At 41.2% G+C, this 17,003-nt stretch overlaps 1 protein-coding gene across 1 annotated transcript in view; it reads right to left on the bottom strand.

Moving 5' to 3' along the window:
- LOC103358120 (round spermatid basic protein 1-like) overlaps positions 1-16,344 on the bottom strand; it is a 36,878-nt gene extending 20,534 nt beyond the window's left edge. Inside the window, exons 1-4 of the mRNA XM_008282955.1 lie at positions 15,672-16,344; positions 7,806-7,958; positions 640-1,217; positions 226-384 (exon numbers count right to left, since the gene is read on the bottom strand). Of these exons, the coding sequence (XP_008281177.1) occupies positions 226-384; positions 640-1,217; positions 7,806-7,958; positions 15,672-16,344 (1,563 nt within the window). The remainder of the gene's footprint in view (positions 1-225; positions 385-639; positions 1,218-7,805; positions 7,959-15,671) is intronic.
- Between the last annotated feature and the right edge of the window lie 659 nt (positions 16,345-17,003).

Below are 17,003 nucleotides of genomic sequence, written 5' to 3'. Positions count from 1 at the left end.
TTTTTTTTTTTTTTGATTTTTCATGTCTGATAGCTCACCATCTGCTCTGTGCTCTCTGGCTCTACAACTCCAGAAATGAAAAAGCAAAGGCGAAATCTGTTCCGATGAGTATTTTTGGTCAGCATAGTTGCAGAATTGTGTACATCTGTTCCACTAATGTCCCACCCACGTCACACATACATTTTCTGTCAAATGAATGCTCCCCTTTGTTTGTGTCTGACTGACCTGAGAGTAGAAATTAACCATAGTGGTGGTTTCTATGTCCTTCTTTCCGAGTATTTCCATTTTGACAGGAGCTGACGGGAACTTGGTTGAGAAGTAATCCAAGAAGTCCGGTAGGTAGCTGGCTTCTCCGTGGATAATTCCCATGACATAATGAGCAGCCTGCAAAACACAGTCAGGACAGCAATTTAGATATGGCTGATGTTTGTTTGATTTTTTTTTTTTAATATATACATATAAGGAAACTGTAAACAGCTTTACAGGTATCATGTGAACACTATGTATTTTAGACTAATTATTACATAAAACAAGGGCAGACGTAAGGCTAGTAATTACGTCTTCCAGCAGCAGGTGCTCTACTGCAGCTGCACTGAACACAACACTCGTGAATCAATCTGATCAATATGTATGCCGCACCTGGGATGAGTCCTCACTGAACGCCAAGGTGACAAACTCCTGGGCGAATCTCTGCCTCTGGTCCACCGAGAGAGAGGAGAGCTGGGAGGTGTAGGCGTGAGCCACGAGGGCTCCTCCGTTAGGCTGGTTCTCTATGTGAATGTACGGGGCAAACTCCAGACCCGCCATGCCAGGATAGGTGCACTGCGGGTGGTGTTTGGCTGGAGGAGGGACAGGCATCTTGGTGCAGGACGATGGAGAGTTGAGAGAGTTCTGGAGAGAGGAGTTAAAGAGGGATTTGGAGGCAAGAGTAGGCGAAGAGGGCAGGAGATGAGTTTTGTTGTTCGGGTAAACTGGTAGAGGGGACTTAAACGGAGACAGGGAGGAGTTGTTTGTCAATTCGGTGGAGGAGGAAGAAGAGTTGGGGGAAGAAGAGGAGCCAGGGAGGAGAAGCAGGCCGGCACAAACGGTTTGGCAGGAGCGGTGGTACATCTTCACCCGCTTGTGCTTCTCCCCCTCTTTGTGTTTCTTCTTCTTTTTCTTCTTCACTTTTTTGATTTGCAGCTCTTCTAAGTTGATCTTGGCTTTCTCTTTTTCATCTGGACAAAGTGACAGAGAGGGGGAGAGAGAGAGAGAGAGAGCGAGAGAGAGAGAGAGAGAGGGGGAAAACATTTTATTACAGGAGAAGGCATTCTTAAAACATCAACACAAAATATGAAAAAATGTAATTTTGAAAAGGCTCCAAGGCAGCTTTGTAAGAATCTATCAAGGCTGTTTTCTGAAGTGTGATGGATCAACAAATCAAGACTCTCCCCTCCCCACCTCCAGGCTGTGAGAAAACATTTTTTTCCCACTTACTCAAAGTGAATGAGATCCTCTTATAATGGCGACAGCAGCCCAGAAAAAGTTTCCAGTAAAATAAGGTGGGCAAAACTGGAAAAAAGGTGCAGATTATGCTCTACAGCATGATGAAACGTTAAGGAAAAGTAACAATAGGCAAAAAATTATATGAATTTCCTCCCAGTCTTTTATTTTTTTCAGTGTTTTAAATCAAATCAAGCAGGTACCTGCTAAATTCCCCTTATAAAAATAACAAAACTGAAAATAATGAGCATAACTATTTTAAGTAAGTGTAGACAGATGACTCATTGCTTTTCCCAGATGGTGTGCATCTCCTGCGGTGTATACATAATATAAATTGAAGAGGCCTGAAATGAAATCCCTCGAGAAAAGCAGATATGACTAAGCCAGGAGACGCGCTTTCCAGTGGCATATCTTAAAAGAGATAATGCTGTACATGGACGTCCATCTCTTTAACGCCTCGGGCAGGACAAAGTGGAACATGTAAAATTATGCACAGTGCTACTGTATGCGTTTGTCTGCGAGTGTGTGCGTGTCGGGGCACGGCAATTTGCAAACATGTCTGGTTGGTTCTTGCCCAGATGTTGTGTAAACAAGCGGTCACGTAGACATTTGTTGTATACTGGTGAGCACACGTGAGTCGCGCTGATAGAGGCGTTGCTGCCTCAGCATTATTCAAACATCCCCTCACACACACACAAACACACCGCTCCAGTCTAACTTGTACCCCACACACGTTCAATGCCAGATAAGGCAGCAATGAGACAGAATGAAAAACAGCAGAGAGAGAGAGAGAGACTATAAAAGAGAGCAACAGACAGAGAGAGAGAGAGAAGGTATTTGCAGTACAATACCCAGGCTACTAATCCAAAAGCTCTTTAACCCATAAGTCACCCCTCCCCCAGTTCTCCTGACACACACGCACACACGTACATTTATTCCCAAACCTCAACCTTCATCAGCCCACAGAACAGCTTGAGACGAGAACACTGGTGACACGCGATCAATTCCTTGGTTGGTGATAAGATTTGGAATTAACTGGTTTTAAGTATGTCATTTCACTGTTGTGCAAATGCAGACATTACAATTTGTCAAAGAAATAAACAAATTCGACACAACCTAAAGCTCAGTGGATAACGGGTATCAGGATGGTGCTTATGGGCCTTCTTGTCAGGTTTTCCTCATCAGGCTCTCTAAGGGAGGCACCTGACTCGTCATTTGACTCTTCTTTCACACAACTGGACTGGTCCTGTGCCGCCTACTTCAGTCAAGGGGTTTTAATAATTGAGAGCTATAAGGGAATATTAAATTTTATTACAGCAAAAAGCACTGTTGCTGCAGATGATGGTGAAAATTTGTTAATCGTGCCAGTTAATTTATGATAGCACTCAGTGGATTCTTAATGCATCTGCTTAGAGCCCAACATGACAGCTTCACATTAGAGCTCTTCAGATTCCAACTTCGTTCATTTAAACATGATACTCAAAGAGTGCATTTGAGCGTGACGCTGTCCCACAACGAAGGAATGGATACATGGAAATCGCTTCAGTTTTCAGCCAAATCAAAGCGAAATGAATGATATTGATTGAATGTTCTCTGAGGTAAATACCAACAGACCAATCAATTTTATAATGTGTGTTCTATTAGCTGCAGCACCAGCAGTGTAAAACAGACTTGGCAGCAAAGCAGGAAAAGCATTAAAAACATATTTATGCATTTTTGAATCAACAACACAATGCCTGTGGTAGGTTTCGGTGGCAAAGCAACATTAGCTTGTCATAACTGCACGGCTTACAGCTCAACAGGTTTGCAGATACAACATAGTCCCTCAGCTGAGAATCTGTACTGAATAGAATTAACGAAAGGCTGGTGTTTCTTACAGCTAATTTAAATCCAAAACTCTGAAAATAACCACCTCTTGACCAGGTTAGCTCTGCAGCATAAGACACCATGGTGGTCTAATTGGTTAAAAAAAAGAGTCACCTTAGTGACACTGAAAACTTTGGCTTTATGCTCAACATACCTCGCCTTATCTACTAATCCTGCCTCATAGTACACCCTCAGGTCAAGCAAGTGTAAACAACAACAACCTCCAAGCAGCATCCTACAAACTGAAAAGAGTAAGTTTTGCTGGAGAGTTGGATCGGTCAAAACGGCCGCCCTGCTTGGTTCAATCCCTCATCACTATTTTGCAGGGGAGCCGTTGCTGCATTTTGGGATTAGCACCCCCAAGACGGTTGTGATGGTTTGACAGGAATACAAACAAGCCATCTATAGCAGAATTTAAAAAAAGAAGGTGACCACTTTCCAGCGCTGCCACAGCACTGTGGAGGTAGTTCTGGCTATGCGAGATTGAGCTACATGTTGCCTCGCAGTGCCAACGACACAAATTCTAGGCTCACAAAATTTATTTTGTGATGTTTGCAGTAAGAAATCAAGTAACAGGTATGTGTCAATCAATTACTTTTATACCCTTATTTTACGGAGTAAGTCAAGAAGAACAATTTCTTAATTCTACTGGCAGTCTGGCAATGACTGGTATTTTATAAACTGGATTACATACGGGCATTTTCTTGGCAAGCAGTTGTGGTACAAGCGGGATAAATAACCTCAGAGTTTATACATTGCATGACTGTGATAAATGCCACTGGGGCAAAGAACTGCTCAATGCAAAGCAGAGCTACCCTCGTCTTTGTGTCAAGTGGTACTTAGCCTTCTGAGTAATTTATCACAACCATGGATCATACATTGTGTTGGCTATTATCCCTTACACTTCTTATGCTGCTTTATGTGCACTCTAGCAAGGCAACTTTCCACAAAGTTAAGCTGAAACTTAAACACACTGGCAAGAGTTTACTCATGTATGCGAGACCCCCTTCATTAATTTAAAGATGTCTGAATCTGCAGTTGAAATGAGATAAGATTATACTTTGTCATTGCACAGAGTACAACAAAATCCAGTAATTATATATCGCTGCTTGTTAGGAAGCTGGGGTCAGTGCAGGGTCAACCACACTACGGCGCCCCTGAAGTAAATAAGGTTAAACCAGGAGCCCAAAGCCTTAACCGCTGAGCCACCACTACCTAATTGCACATTTTCAGAAAGATTTTTTTGCCAGATTGAAATCTGTGTTTAAAGAAAACACTTCATTTCAGCTCTCCAAAAGAACAACAATCATTAAATTTACGAGTCTTAGCTGTTCTTTTATTTCTGCCCAGAATCCAACTGACTACCTAATTGCCATCATTACACAGAATACCCGTCAGAAAGTTGATTTTTCAGCTGTAAAATGTCCCATTCTGCACAAATGTGTTTGCTCATGTTGTGATTTTAGAAAATAGGGTACAAAATATTGCTACCAGAATTTGTGTCACTATCAGACCTAGAAAATCCAGTGTCAGTCAGGCTTTGTGGTGTTTATCACTGTAGAATGCCACATTATATCACAGTGGAAATACAGTTTCCTGCCAGAACCCACAACAAACATTCACATTTGACTCAATTTGAATCTAATTAGAGTTTGATTCAATTCAATTCTGCAACAGCCAGTTTTGATATATCCCTTATAATTGGTTCTGTTGAAGGATTCCTGACAGTAAATCCCCACCTGTTCACTCACTGAAAATACCTATTAAAAATAAATAAATAAATAAATTCTATGTCCACACTTCTGATGATTTTTTTTTACACATTTAAAAAAATATTATGCAAATGTGCACAGTCTGGAACTTATCTCCTCTATTTGTACACACAAACACATTTGTAAAGAGCGGGCCACTTGGCTGGACAGTCATGATCAGTTTAAGGTCAAATAAATTCCCCGGTGAAACGCACACACCCACACGCACACAAACAAACAGTCTGAGTGCTAGTAAAGCAGCCTTAGTGTCAGAATAGTCGTTTGCCGTTTATTGATTTCCTATACATGTTCCCACTGACTGCCTCTCTCTCTGTCGTCCTTTTCGATTGTAAACTTAACACTCTCTCACTGATTAAATTTCTAACTTTGCCTCCCTGTGTCTCTGTCACTCCCAACATTTACAACTAATACACTGATTAAATGCCACACTCGCCATTACTGAAAACAATCTCTCTGGTGGGAAGACCCCCCTCCTCATTTCTCTCTGCCTCAGAACCTCACCATCAAATTCAGTGTCTCTACTATCGCAAACACACATGATTAAATACCAAACTCTGTCACAGGATGACTGCAGGATTAACACGCTCCGACACATTCTCTCAGTCTCTCTTAAGTCCTGTCTTTTTCTAACTCTGCACTCAAAATGAGAAGACGAACCAGCACTGCGAGGGCGCGTGTCCGTTTTAGACAAAGCAAGGCGATTGAAATAGTGCACCAAATGGTCTCTCTTGTCATTTTCATCTGCAGCTACTGGTCATGGTATGTGGCTAAAGCACTATTAAGTCCTTGAAATGTCACAGTGCGGTCATGACATACCAGCATGAGACACAGTCGCAGTCTGAGTGGAGCTGCTGAACAAATCATATCAATGAAAGCAAAATTGGCATCTGTGTATATGTCATTGAGTTGTGTGTGTGTGTGTGTGTCAGTCTGAAAAAGTCTCAAAAAGAAAACAGCCGCTGTTGACAAATGGCTGAGCTCAGATTACCCACGCAGAGGTAGGCGGAGATTACAGTCACAAAGCTCTGCAAATAATTCACTACTGTCTAAAGGTTAACAATAAAAGTCGCTGCTGCATTCACAAAGTGTGCACACACTAGAGTCAGGCGGTTACAGCAGTACACCGACTGGCTTTTCATGTATCTACCTGCACTTGTGCATACTGAATGGTGGCAGTCATGCAGGCAGTAGTTACAGTCCATATATGTTTTACATGCTGCATTTTTTCTCTTATGATCACGTTAGTCAGGCTCTAACACAAGACAAGAAACATGCACAAATGTAATTAGTGCATTTAGGAATGCAACTATGCATGTATTCGTGTACTCGCAAATGCAAGCACTTTTTGAGAAATAAAAAACATCTCTAAATCCTAAATTTCCACTGCGGGGACCAGCAAACTTTTTATCCTTGATGAATAATTTAACCCTCTGATATCCCAAAACCTGACAGCGAATAAAAGAGGCAAGTTATTTTAAAAAACATTCAGCATAGCAACAAGCTGTAAAAACAGGACGATCTGTTTAACTAATTCTGGGTAACATTCAGTTTTGTAAGAAAAAAACAACATAATCCAAGTTTGAAATCTGTACATTTCTGTCAATTTTCCATCATCTCCACGCAATGTACAATTCTTTTTCCTAATACTCAAATATACATTTTAGGGAGATGATGCTAAAAATACTTTGCTGACTTGACGTGAGACCAACAGCAGGCAGACAGAAGGAAGATAAAGACACAAGAGGACAAGAAAAACACAAAGAGGCAGAAGAAGACTGGGCAGTAACAAGAGTAGGAAGACAGAGATCACTAGAAACATAGGTAGCCTACGCTGTCTAGCTTTTAATTTTACAAACGTCGCTACAAGATTCAAAATCAGCGTGCACACGGAGTCAGAAGGTCAGACTAAATAAACCACAAGCACCACTTCTTCCATGTGAGGGGCAGCACGGTGCAGAGGTCACCCTAATGCCAGGGATCAAGTTCTCAAAGAAAAACATAAAGCAGCTACAGCCACTGGCACACTAATGGTGTTTCCCACCACCGCACAGATACTGTGCTATATTGGGCTTTTATGTCTACTGCGGTGTTGTGTTTTGTGTACGCTGTGTACAGCTGCCTTGCAAACATAATGATGATTTACTGTACAGCACCCTGTGGAAGTGGGTCATATTTGGTTACCTTAGCAGCAGCTTTCTAGTGTGCCTCCACTGACTTGAAATACATACCGACGTCCAATAGGGTGCACTTACGTATGCGAAAACATAATTTAGGACTCTAAGTGCAACTCAGTGTGGAACGTTTGATGCATTTCACTCGCATGTGTTTCTAACATGAGCTGCATCCAATATCAGATGTGTACTGGCTTGTTAGTGATACTCTACAGAACATTAACAGTCGTAGCATTATCTAAAGACAGTTTTATATTTATTGATTTTTACTAAACCAAATGATTAACTGCTGTCTTTAGAGAAAACCCAACTAAATAATCAGATTAGTTAATAACAGCCACAGCAGTCACCCAATCTCCTTTTAATTAAAACACTGTAACTGCTGTGGTATTGTATATGTCCTCTCTGCTATAATGTGCAACTTTCACCAATCACCAGTTTAACCAGTAGTGGAAATAATTGTCTCACCCCTATTAAACTCACTCAGTATGCACGTTGGAGTGTTTTCACAAACCTTTAATCGGCTGCTTGACTTCTCCGTTCTCCCTCTTGATCTCATTCATCACTTTGTGCTTCTTCTTCTCCTTTTCTCGCTCTCGTTCTTTGACCTTCTTCTTCTCCCTCTCCTCTCGCTCCCTCTCCTTCGCCTTGTCCTTGGTGGAGTGCTCTGTGGAAGCAGAGAGGATGCTTTCAGGTCTTGATGGCAGAAACACATTGACACGAGAGCTCGGATTAACACACGTGCACACGTTTGAGCACACTCATTCACTTTGATTGGCTTCTTTAACCCCTTCACTGTGCTCTTGCCAGGTACTTCACCTCGGCTACCCCCTTGTTGTTGATTTTCAAAAAACGGTTAGGTTTTTTTTTTTTCCGTCTCCTGCACAAAATGTCATCTCTCCATCAAGCTTCTGCTCTTATATTGTTTTAGCACTGTAATGACCTTTAATTTCCTTTTCAGGCTGCACCAGTTACTGCAACTTCACTCAAAACCTTAAAGCTGCATTTCATTAAAACACGCCTCACGTCTTCTCCCACAAACTTACCCCTCTCCCGTGTTCTGCCTCTACAATAGTCAAAACGCTCTGGTTTTTAAACTCCTCAAATCCGTCCTTGCTTTTCAGCTCATACATTTCCTCTTCCAGCACTTCTCAGTCTGACAGAAACATTTGCGTGTTGCGGGAGTATTACAGATTGAGGAATTGGAGCACACTCAAAATGCAACACTCACTGCAAATCGCTGTGGATGAGAGCACTGGTTTAAAATGTAAATATCACACCATCACACACCTCTTCAGTTGTTGGAGTGCTTCCTAAAAGCCAAGGCATGTCCAAGTGTGTGTACACTGACAAACACACATAAATCAACACCTCTCGCCTCCAGCTGAGCTAAGAAGCCCTCGCCTTTCTTAAAATAACTTTCATTTTATCAAGTCTTTTATTCCTCGCCTCCTTTGATTCTTTATTTCCTTTCATTTTCGCACAATGAAAAAAAAAAAAAAACTCTTTTATTTTTTTTTCTCCATAGTAGCTATTTTGCGGTTTCTTTCTCTCTTTTCCTTGCCAAAGAACTTTAATCTTTGAACTCGGTCAGATCCGTCTTTAAAAAGGAAGCTGTGTTTTCAGACTGTTCGCTCTCCTGTGGACGTGGGGAGTGGGAAAGTGAGCACAGCGTGGCTGGACTCGCTGTTTGCAGGATCAAAGGAGAAAATGCTTTGAAAGTTAAAAAAAAGGCTTAAAGGAGCTGAAGGAGAATTAGAGGGACATTGATACACTTTTGCAATGATAATATTTAAATAAATACCTCGTTATTTTGGATTTTAGCGCATTTTCCCTTTATTACTTAACATGCAGGTAGTCGTGCTCCTCATAACTTGTACTTGATAGGAGGAATGCTAAGAAACCGTTTTAAAAACTATGCAAAATGAATGCTGCTAAATTACTAGACACTGTAAGCTGCATGGTGAAGAAAAAAAACCCTGCACGTTTCAAAACATCAATTTAGCTCCACGGGCAGCAGCCTACAAAGGACGACTCACTCAGATCTAGTGCCAGATTTATAAAAACATGTCAGAGCACGCCAGAGCGGTAACATTCATAAATCTTAAATTTAGAGGCAATGGACGATAAATTAGCCCAGGTGGCTGACCTGGCCTTACACGCTGGAGAACATGCTGACTTAGCACAGCTTGAGAAGAGGGTCTTGCCCTTAAAATAAAGGGAAGTTTTCTTTTGAACTTCATGAGAACCACAAAGATGAAAACCGGCTCGTACAATGACTCTGCAGTTTGACAGACTATCTGATGACTTGTAGAGGGGAGGCAAACGTTCAAAGTGGTGAGTCATTAAAATGTAAAATAAAGTTGATATTGTCAGGTCAAAAGTGCAGCAGAGTAGAAGTTTAAATGAACCAGAAATGAATGGGATCCATTTTTTTTCCCTTCACTTCACTTTGTTTTCTGGCTTTCTTGCGGCAGTCGGTTTTGAAGGGGAACACAGCAGGTGGTTTTCAGTTTGGATGATCAAAGCAGAGATAACACTTTGAAAGATAGAGGGCTAGAGGTAGGCAGTTTGTAAACTTCAACTGCACAACTACTCACTGGTATCTAACTTTTCAGAGCTGTGAAGGAGAATCAAAAATTCTGAAAATCAATGGGGTATCCACATTTTGATGTTTGTTTTCTTTATGTAAATTGCAACTGAAAGCCAAGTTTCTCCGATTGTTTGCCCTTGAAATTACCTTTATTCTGTGTTTTAACTTGTTAACCCGAGGCAGCACAGTGTTAAACATTGCTGCACTGCCAGCTTTGACTCGGTGTTAGGAATAGAAGACGGCCGGCTTGTCCGAGGTGTTCCCTGCCTCTTGCCAAAAAGCGTACTGGGATATGCTCCAGCACCCTGTGGCCCTCAACCGGATAACCTCGACAATGTATGACAGGATTGCAATAAAGTGACAAACCTCAGTGTTAATCATGCAAAGGTTTCAAAGGCTTTCACATGATTTACATAACATCTATTTAATTCATTTCTTTGTTCTCCGTATCTGAATAGTCACCGACTGTTTCTTTCAATCTCCTCCATCTTTCCATGGAATTCTCTTATGTAGATAATTATGCAAATTTTGTTTTTGTGGGAGAATCTGAAGGCTTCACAGATGAGACACAGGGAGCTCACCACTGTGAACATCACAGTTTGAGGAGCAATTTCATGTGAAAAATGCTGGACACTAACAAGCGCATAATTTCTGCAGTAAACTAACACACTGTGGCAACCTGCGGAAAACTGGGATGAAAAAAAAAAAAGAAGTAAAGGGCAATCCGGGTCTTGCACATGTTTAAGGAGATACAGGGTGAAAACACATCAGTGCAAAACATCCTGTAATGAGAATTCTGCTTCGACTATCAGTCTGCATTCAGCATCTGAGCATGTATGTCGAACTGAAGCTGAACGTAAAGGAAAGACACACACCATCTGCGAGGCTAGCCGTATAATCAAAGGACAACCAAAAAGCCAAAAAATATTTTCACATCAATTTGGATCCGTACAGTTGGACTCACAGTAGGGCTACAGGTACTCCCACATTTCAGGAAAATCCTGCTACTCCAGATGGTCAGTCCACCCCTGCTGGTGTGGCAAATCCAAGCTTCGCCAAGCCAAATGATTTAGCAGGAAGATTCATACAATCTTTGTCACCCTACTGAATTAATACCACACATGCAGACTTAAGTATCTTGTAATTTTTAGGAGGGAACAAATACCCAAGGCAACTTAATCGGGTGCTGAGGACATTTAGGCTTCATTTTCTCCTTAATGTTATCGGCCACAGATGTGCAGTCTCATGGTACATTTACATTGACACAAATAAACTAATGATGTGGTTCATGACAGCTCTGTTGCTTTTAACATAAGATAGAAACACAAACAGGTTGAATGCAGCAACCAAAAGACAAACAAAAAAATACCAGTTGCCATATTACCCTTTGTAAAGCGCAACTAGTGTTAATCTGTAACTTATGTGTCAGATCAAAACGTCCCGAGTGGTGAGAGCAAGGCCTTTACATTAAAGGAGTTATTTAAACATTTGCAAGTATTCCTGCTATGTTTACTTAGATGTCTGCTCAATTTAAATGTAAGTAAGATAATCCGTTTAAGACGTTTAAAGCTAAATGTATTTGGAGCCCTGCATTTGGTTATAATTATAATATCAGACTGTATGTAAATAGTCTGGGTGTCAACAACAGGTCACACAGCTGAATTAATAACTACACCCTAAACACAAGCTCAAATCTATTTTACGCTATTACGCCTATGTTTTTTTTTTTAAACTATATGTCTCCACTTTTTAAAGGTTTCCTCATCTCGATGCACTTGTTTGTTGCACAGACTCCTGTCTCCTATTTCAGCACCAGATGTAATCAGCAGTCACTGCTCCCTGGCACTTGCCTTCAGCCTCGCTCCAACAGCAACCCCGCCACTAATAATATTACTGTGATGATGTGATACTCTTTGGATCCCTGTAGGAAAATTCTTTCCCTGCAGGAAGGTCAGAGCACAATTCGGCTTAAGAGCAGCACTCCTGGAGCTGACAGAGATTCAGTCCCAGGCTCAAGGACACTTTCCAGCACTGGGTATCAAACTCGTGTCCTTCTGTAGAACAGCAGTCTGTCAATTTGTCAGTTTTAATCCTTGAAACATTTTGTTTAGGATTAATGTGGGGTTTTTTTTGTGCTCCATTTTCATGTACTTGCCTTTCTTCACATTTGAAGCTACTCAATATAATTACAGTCTCCTACTGCTGGCCATTGAGCAGCTCACTAAGGCAATTAGAGGTCCAGCGCTACACTCAAGTGTGCCTCGGTGAAACTATTGCAGCAGTGGCATTAGTTATCATTAGTAACGGCTGCATCTAAATTTTGCCAGTCAGGTCCTCTGATGAAAATGCTGCAACCTAAATACGAGCACAGCAAAAGTGTTTTTAAAAATACTCAGAAGAACCAAACGTACAGCATGAACACTTTAAAATGTACTAAGATCAAAAGCTACACTAATTGACTTTTAGTGTAATAATTGCATAAGAAAAATGTATCCATTGCTGAGCTAAAAAAAACCCCCATAATTTAACATGTTTTTAATGCAGATAACATGCCGTTTTGTGTAATGAGCAACACCAGCTTTTATCTGTCCTGAAATCCCTTTAAAGCACTGCCTGCCGCCTATCAACTTGAACAAAATAAAAGTGACATACAACACAGCCTGTTTACAAGACTGTGTTTCCTGATAGTGTTTTAGGGCTACAGGCCAAAAACACGTCTAGTTCTGGTATCCTAATTGACTGCGGTGGCTGTTCAGACTATGCCATGACCTCCTAAACTACCCAACTGGAAACGGGTGACATCATGCATTCACATACACTCTGCATGTGCACAGCCGGTCCTTTCGCTAATGTCTAAACAATAACACACAAACAACATGAACACACTGGCAAGCACAAATGTACATAAGGATTCTGAGACACTGCTTTGGTGTAGGATTCCAATATGCTAATGGTCATTGCTGATTAATCTCTTGATAATTTTCTCAATCAAACGATGAGTTGTTTGGCCTAAAAAACATGGGAAAACGGCGAAAAATGTCAATCAGTGTTTTCCGAAGGCCAGGATGAGGTTTTCATATGTCTTGTTTTGTTCACAACCTATATTAGGATATTCAGGTCACTGCCATAGAGGAGGACAGAATGCAGAAAACACATAAGAAGCTGGGATCAGAGAATTTTAATTTTTAAACCCATTAATCGATTATCGCAATTGTTGGCGATACATTTCACAGTTGATAACTAGTTGATTAATTGTTGCAGCCCTGTTTTGGTGTGAAGATAATAAAGTGCAGGGACAAAAATACCCCACAGCGACTAAATAAAGCACACACGGTCCATTTATGAAGCAATAAGAGTAGATAAATTAGTGGCTTCATGGTTGGGATTCAATCAGCCAAAAATATATAATCATTAAAATAATAATAATTATTATATTATGATTTCTTCCAATTAAATAACTAATGTGAAAAAAATAATGTGACAACCTGGACAACACAGCAATCAAATAATTTTTGGTAGTAAATTAAATTAATGTTGTGGTGGCTGCATCAATACAGTATTTTCTGCATGTGCATCTGTTGCTGCTAATAAACTGTTATTTGTAAAGATAATGAAGAAAAGCACTTAAAGCAAAGGCACAGTCCGTATGAGAAAGAAAATGAATGATTATGGTTCATATTGATGGATGAGAATACTTGATTAATTACATATTACTTAAGCAGCAATGTAATGAATATTTTCATTAGCAATTATTGTGTTGATTATTATTTAGATTTTTTTTTTTGGTCTACAACAAAGTGAATTGGGGAAATGCATACTGTCGAAACACCTGTCCCAAACGGAAAGACACTTAATTTATACTGACATAGTAAATCCTCACATTTCAGTAGCTGGATCCAGTGTATCAGTGTATGTTTGTCATGTTTGCTTGATCAGCGATTAAATTATAATCACACTCGTTGAATTAGTTAATAAATTAATAACTTCAACACAAGCCCTTAATTGCATTATAAGCTGTGTTTGATGTGAAATTTAAACATGTTTGTCTGTGTGAAAGATGCAAAATGCATTTTGTTGGTTATGTGATGTTTGTGTGTACAATAGAAAGATCTACTTGTATCTGTAATATGTGTTTTGTAGGTTTGTGAAAAATCATATGTAAGACTACATGTAACACAGGGTAAATACATAACGAAGAACTGTGAGTTATCAATGACAAATCAGCTTTCTCCTCAGTAATAATATATCAAAACCACTTGGACGTTTCATTGCTAATCACTGACCTAAATAAGTGCAAATCCATACAGGAGCTGCGTTTGTTAATAAAGCAAATGACTTAAAAAAAGTGTTGATTGCTCACTAACCCTGATTGCATTAGGTTGTGTTTGATGTGCAATTTAAATATGATAATCAATGTGAAAGATGCAAAATACACAAGAGCACTGGTTTGTTGTGATGTTAGTGTGTACACTATTATGTCACATCTACTCACATCTACAGTAATCTTTGTTGTTTTGGCCTATGGAAAATGAGCCCCAAACCTTAAGCAAGACTGCATTGATCACCTGGTATACAGGTAACGGAGCACTCTGAATTATCAATGATAACATTTTCTCTACTAATAATAAATCAAAACTACACACCTAACAGTAAACCCCAACACTGTTTGTGATGACGTAAATGACTGAAAAGCTATTTATTGAGCACTGGCCCAAATTGCATGAAAACTTGTGTATGATGCACAATAAAATACATGATGATCATGATGTGAAAGATGCAAAATACACGAAGCATTTGTTTGTTTTTGGGATGTTTACGTAAACAACAAAATCTACTTGTTTTGTAGGCTTGTGAAAACAAACCAAACATCCTACTTTGGCGTGGTTTACAAAACACTCATTCAGCCCACAGTTCGTCCATGATTTAAACTGAATTAACGTCGAGGTGGCTGAATGAACACAGCATTCTCTGCATGTGCAGCTGATGCAGCATCATCAACAAGCCGCGGAGCTCCGTCTCCCATACAGCCTGGGGTTACAGAGGGGGGCGTGGTGCTCGACCAAAACAACACTTACCCTATAATGGCGGGCGGCTGTCATATTGTTATGACAGCAGCGTGTAGTTTTCCAATACCCACGCAGCTCTAAAGAAAATAAAAATAATCTACACAAGAAAGGACAGCACAGATTTACGTGGAATTGACTTAAATTGTTTCGCTGATTTTCCAGAGTGCATTCTGTTTAGTTCTCATTTGTAAAACATCCTCGTCAAGCTGCTGCGTTGCTGTTGTGTGAATTAAAGTGCTTTTATATTCAGTCGACGCGACGTAACGACGTAACAATTCCGCCGCAGCACGAGAGCAGCTGGTTACGATCTAAACTGCCAGGTCGCGCGACTGCTGCCCCGCTCTTGTGGAGCTCGAGGGTTCACGAGCGGGTGAAACAGGCGACGGACGCTGGCAGCCATGTCCATCCCCACTGAAACACCCAGCAAACCGGGCTTCACAACCTCCAAACTCGATCTAAACTGCTCCCCCGGTGAAGTAAAAACGATTAAAAAAACATGAGAGTGTTTTCCTCAACGCTAAGGAGCGAATTTTGAACAGTAGCTCGTCCGAAAAGGGGACGAATCGGACGGACAACCGCACATGTTCGCGTCCCGAGCGGCTGAAATCCACCACGAGCCGAGCAACTATAAAAGGGCAGAACTCCAGTTTACCTTTAATGAACCCCACTCAAAGTTTAAACCAACATTTAAATAAGGACAAAAAACACCACAATGGCCTACCTTTGGGTGGCAACGTGACCTCTCCATTTTCTCTCTTCACCGCAGAAACGTTGTTAAACCTGCTGATAACGTTGTTGTTGCTGCTGGCGGTACTCCCGGGTCCGGAGGTCAGCAATAGTTTATGTTTCTTTTTCTCCTCCCCGCCGCCTTTCCCCTTCTCCTTCTCTTTTTCCCGCTGTTTATCTTTACTCGGTTTCTTGAGTTTGGAGGAAGAAGGCGCTTTGTGGAGGAAGAAATCGCTCTGTTTGAAGACTTTGTGCGGCTGGGATCCACCGGTAGCAGGCACCGGGGGGTTGGTGCTGGTGCTGCCGCCGCCGCCGCCGCTGCTGTTTGTCTTAACCGGGCTGAAGCTCCACAAACCCGCGCTGCTGCTGCTGCTGCCATAACTCTGCTGCTTCGCGGGCTGCTGCTGCTGCTGCTGCTGCTGGAGTTTCTCTTTGCCGCTACCGTTGCCTCCCACTCCTCCTTCCCTGCTGAGTTTCTTGGGTTTAACGCTCGTCTCCTCGACTCGGACCTTCTTGGGCGGCGGCGACTGGTTGAAATCCCGGGAAGACTGGGAGCGGTTGTCCGGCGCTGCCTTCGCCTCGGTCGGCTTGCCGAGCGCGCTTTTGACGGAGGCTGGAGCAGCAGCAGCAGCTCCGGGGAGGTGAACAGAGCCCTGCGAGTCAGCCATCTTGAGGCTTCTCTCTCTATTTACTCTCTTCCCCAACGGCCGCTGCTGCTGTTTTTTTTTTTTTTTTTTTTTCCTGAACACGACGTGCAGGCAGCAGAGGGGCGGGGCCGAGTGGTGACTGACAGGCAGGCAGCGAGGGGGCGGGACCAAGGCTTGACTGACAGGTAAGGAGGGACATTAGGGGCGGGACTTAGCACATGTGCGGTAATTCAGAGCTCTGCCGGTTAATCGATTCATCGACTTTTTAACAGATTAATCGATTATTCTAAACGGCTAATTTTCGTCCACAAAACGCACGTTTGTTTGGGAAAAAAAGTACAAGCCAGTTCCTAATGTTTTTAATGCTATTTTTAAATTGTTAAGACATATTTTTTGAAAATACATATATATATATTATTCCACATTTTGAGCTATTTTAACAGCCCTTTTAGCTGCCAAAACAAAATAATGTAAAGAAAACAAAATCTCTCAATCAGCTTTAGTTAGTTTGGAGCTGCTACTAACGTCTATTTTTCTATCGACCGATTAATCCAAATGGCTAACTACAATCCACAAAAACAAAATTAAAATTATGCTTGTTTTATTTTGTATGGGGCACAATCATGTTTTTACAATCTTCAAAACATTTTAAAAATACATCCTATTTTAACTTTTAAAGG

Source organism: Stegastes partitus, unplaced genomic scaffold, assembly GCF_000690725.1.
Source record: "Stegastes partitus isolate 25-593 unplaced genomic scaffold, Stegastes_partitus-1.0.2 Scaffold290, whole genome shotgun sequence".
Classification (NCBI taxonomy): Eukaryota; Metazoa; Chordata; class Actinopteri; family Pomacentridae; genus Stegastes; species Stegastes partitus.
This window is presented reverse-complemented; position numbering and strand designations above follow the sequence as displayed.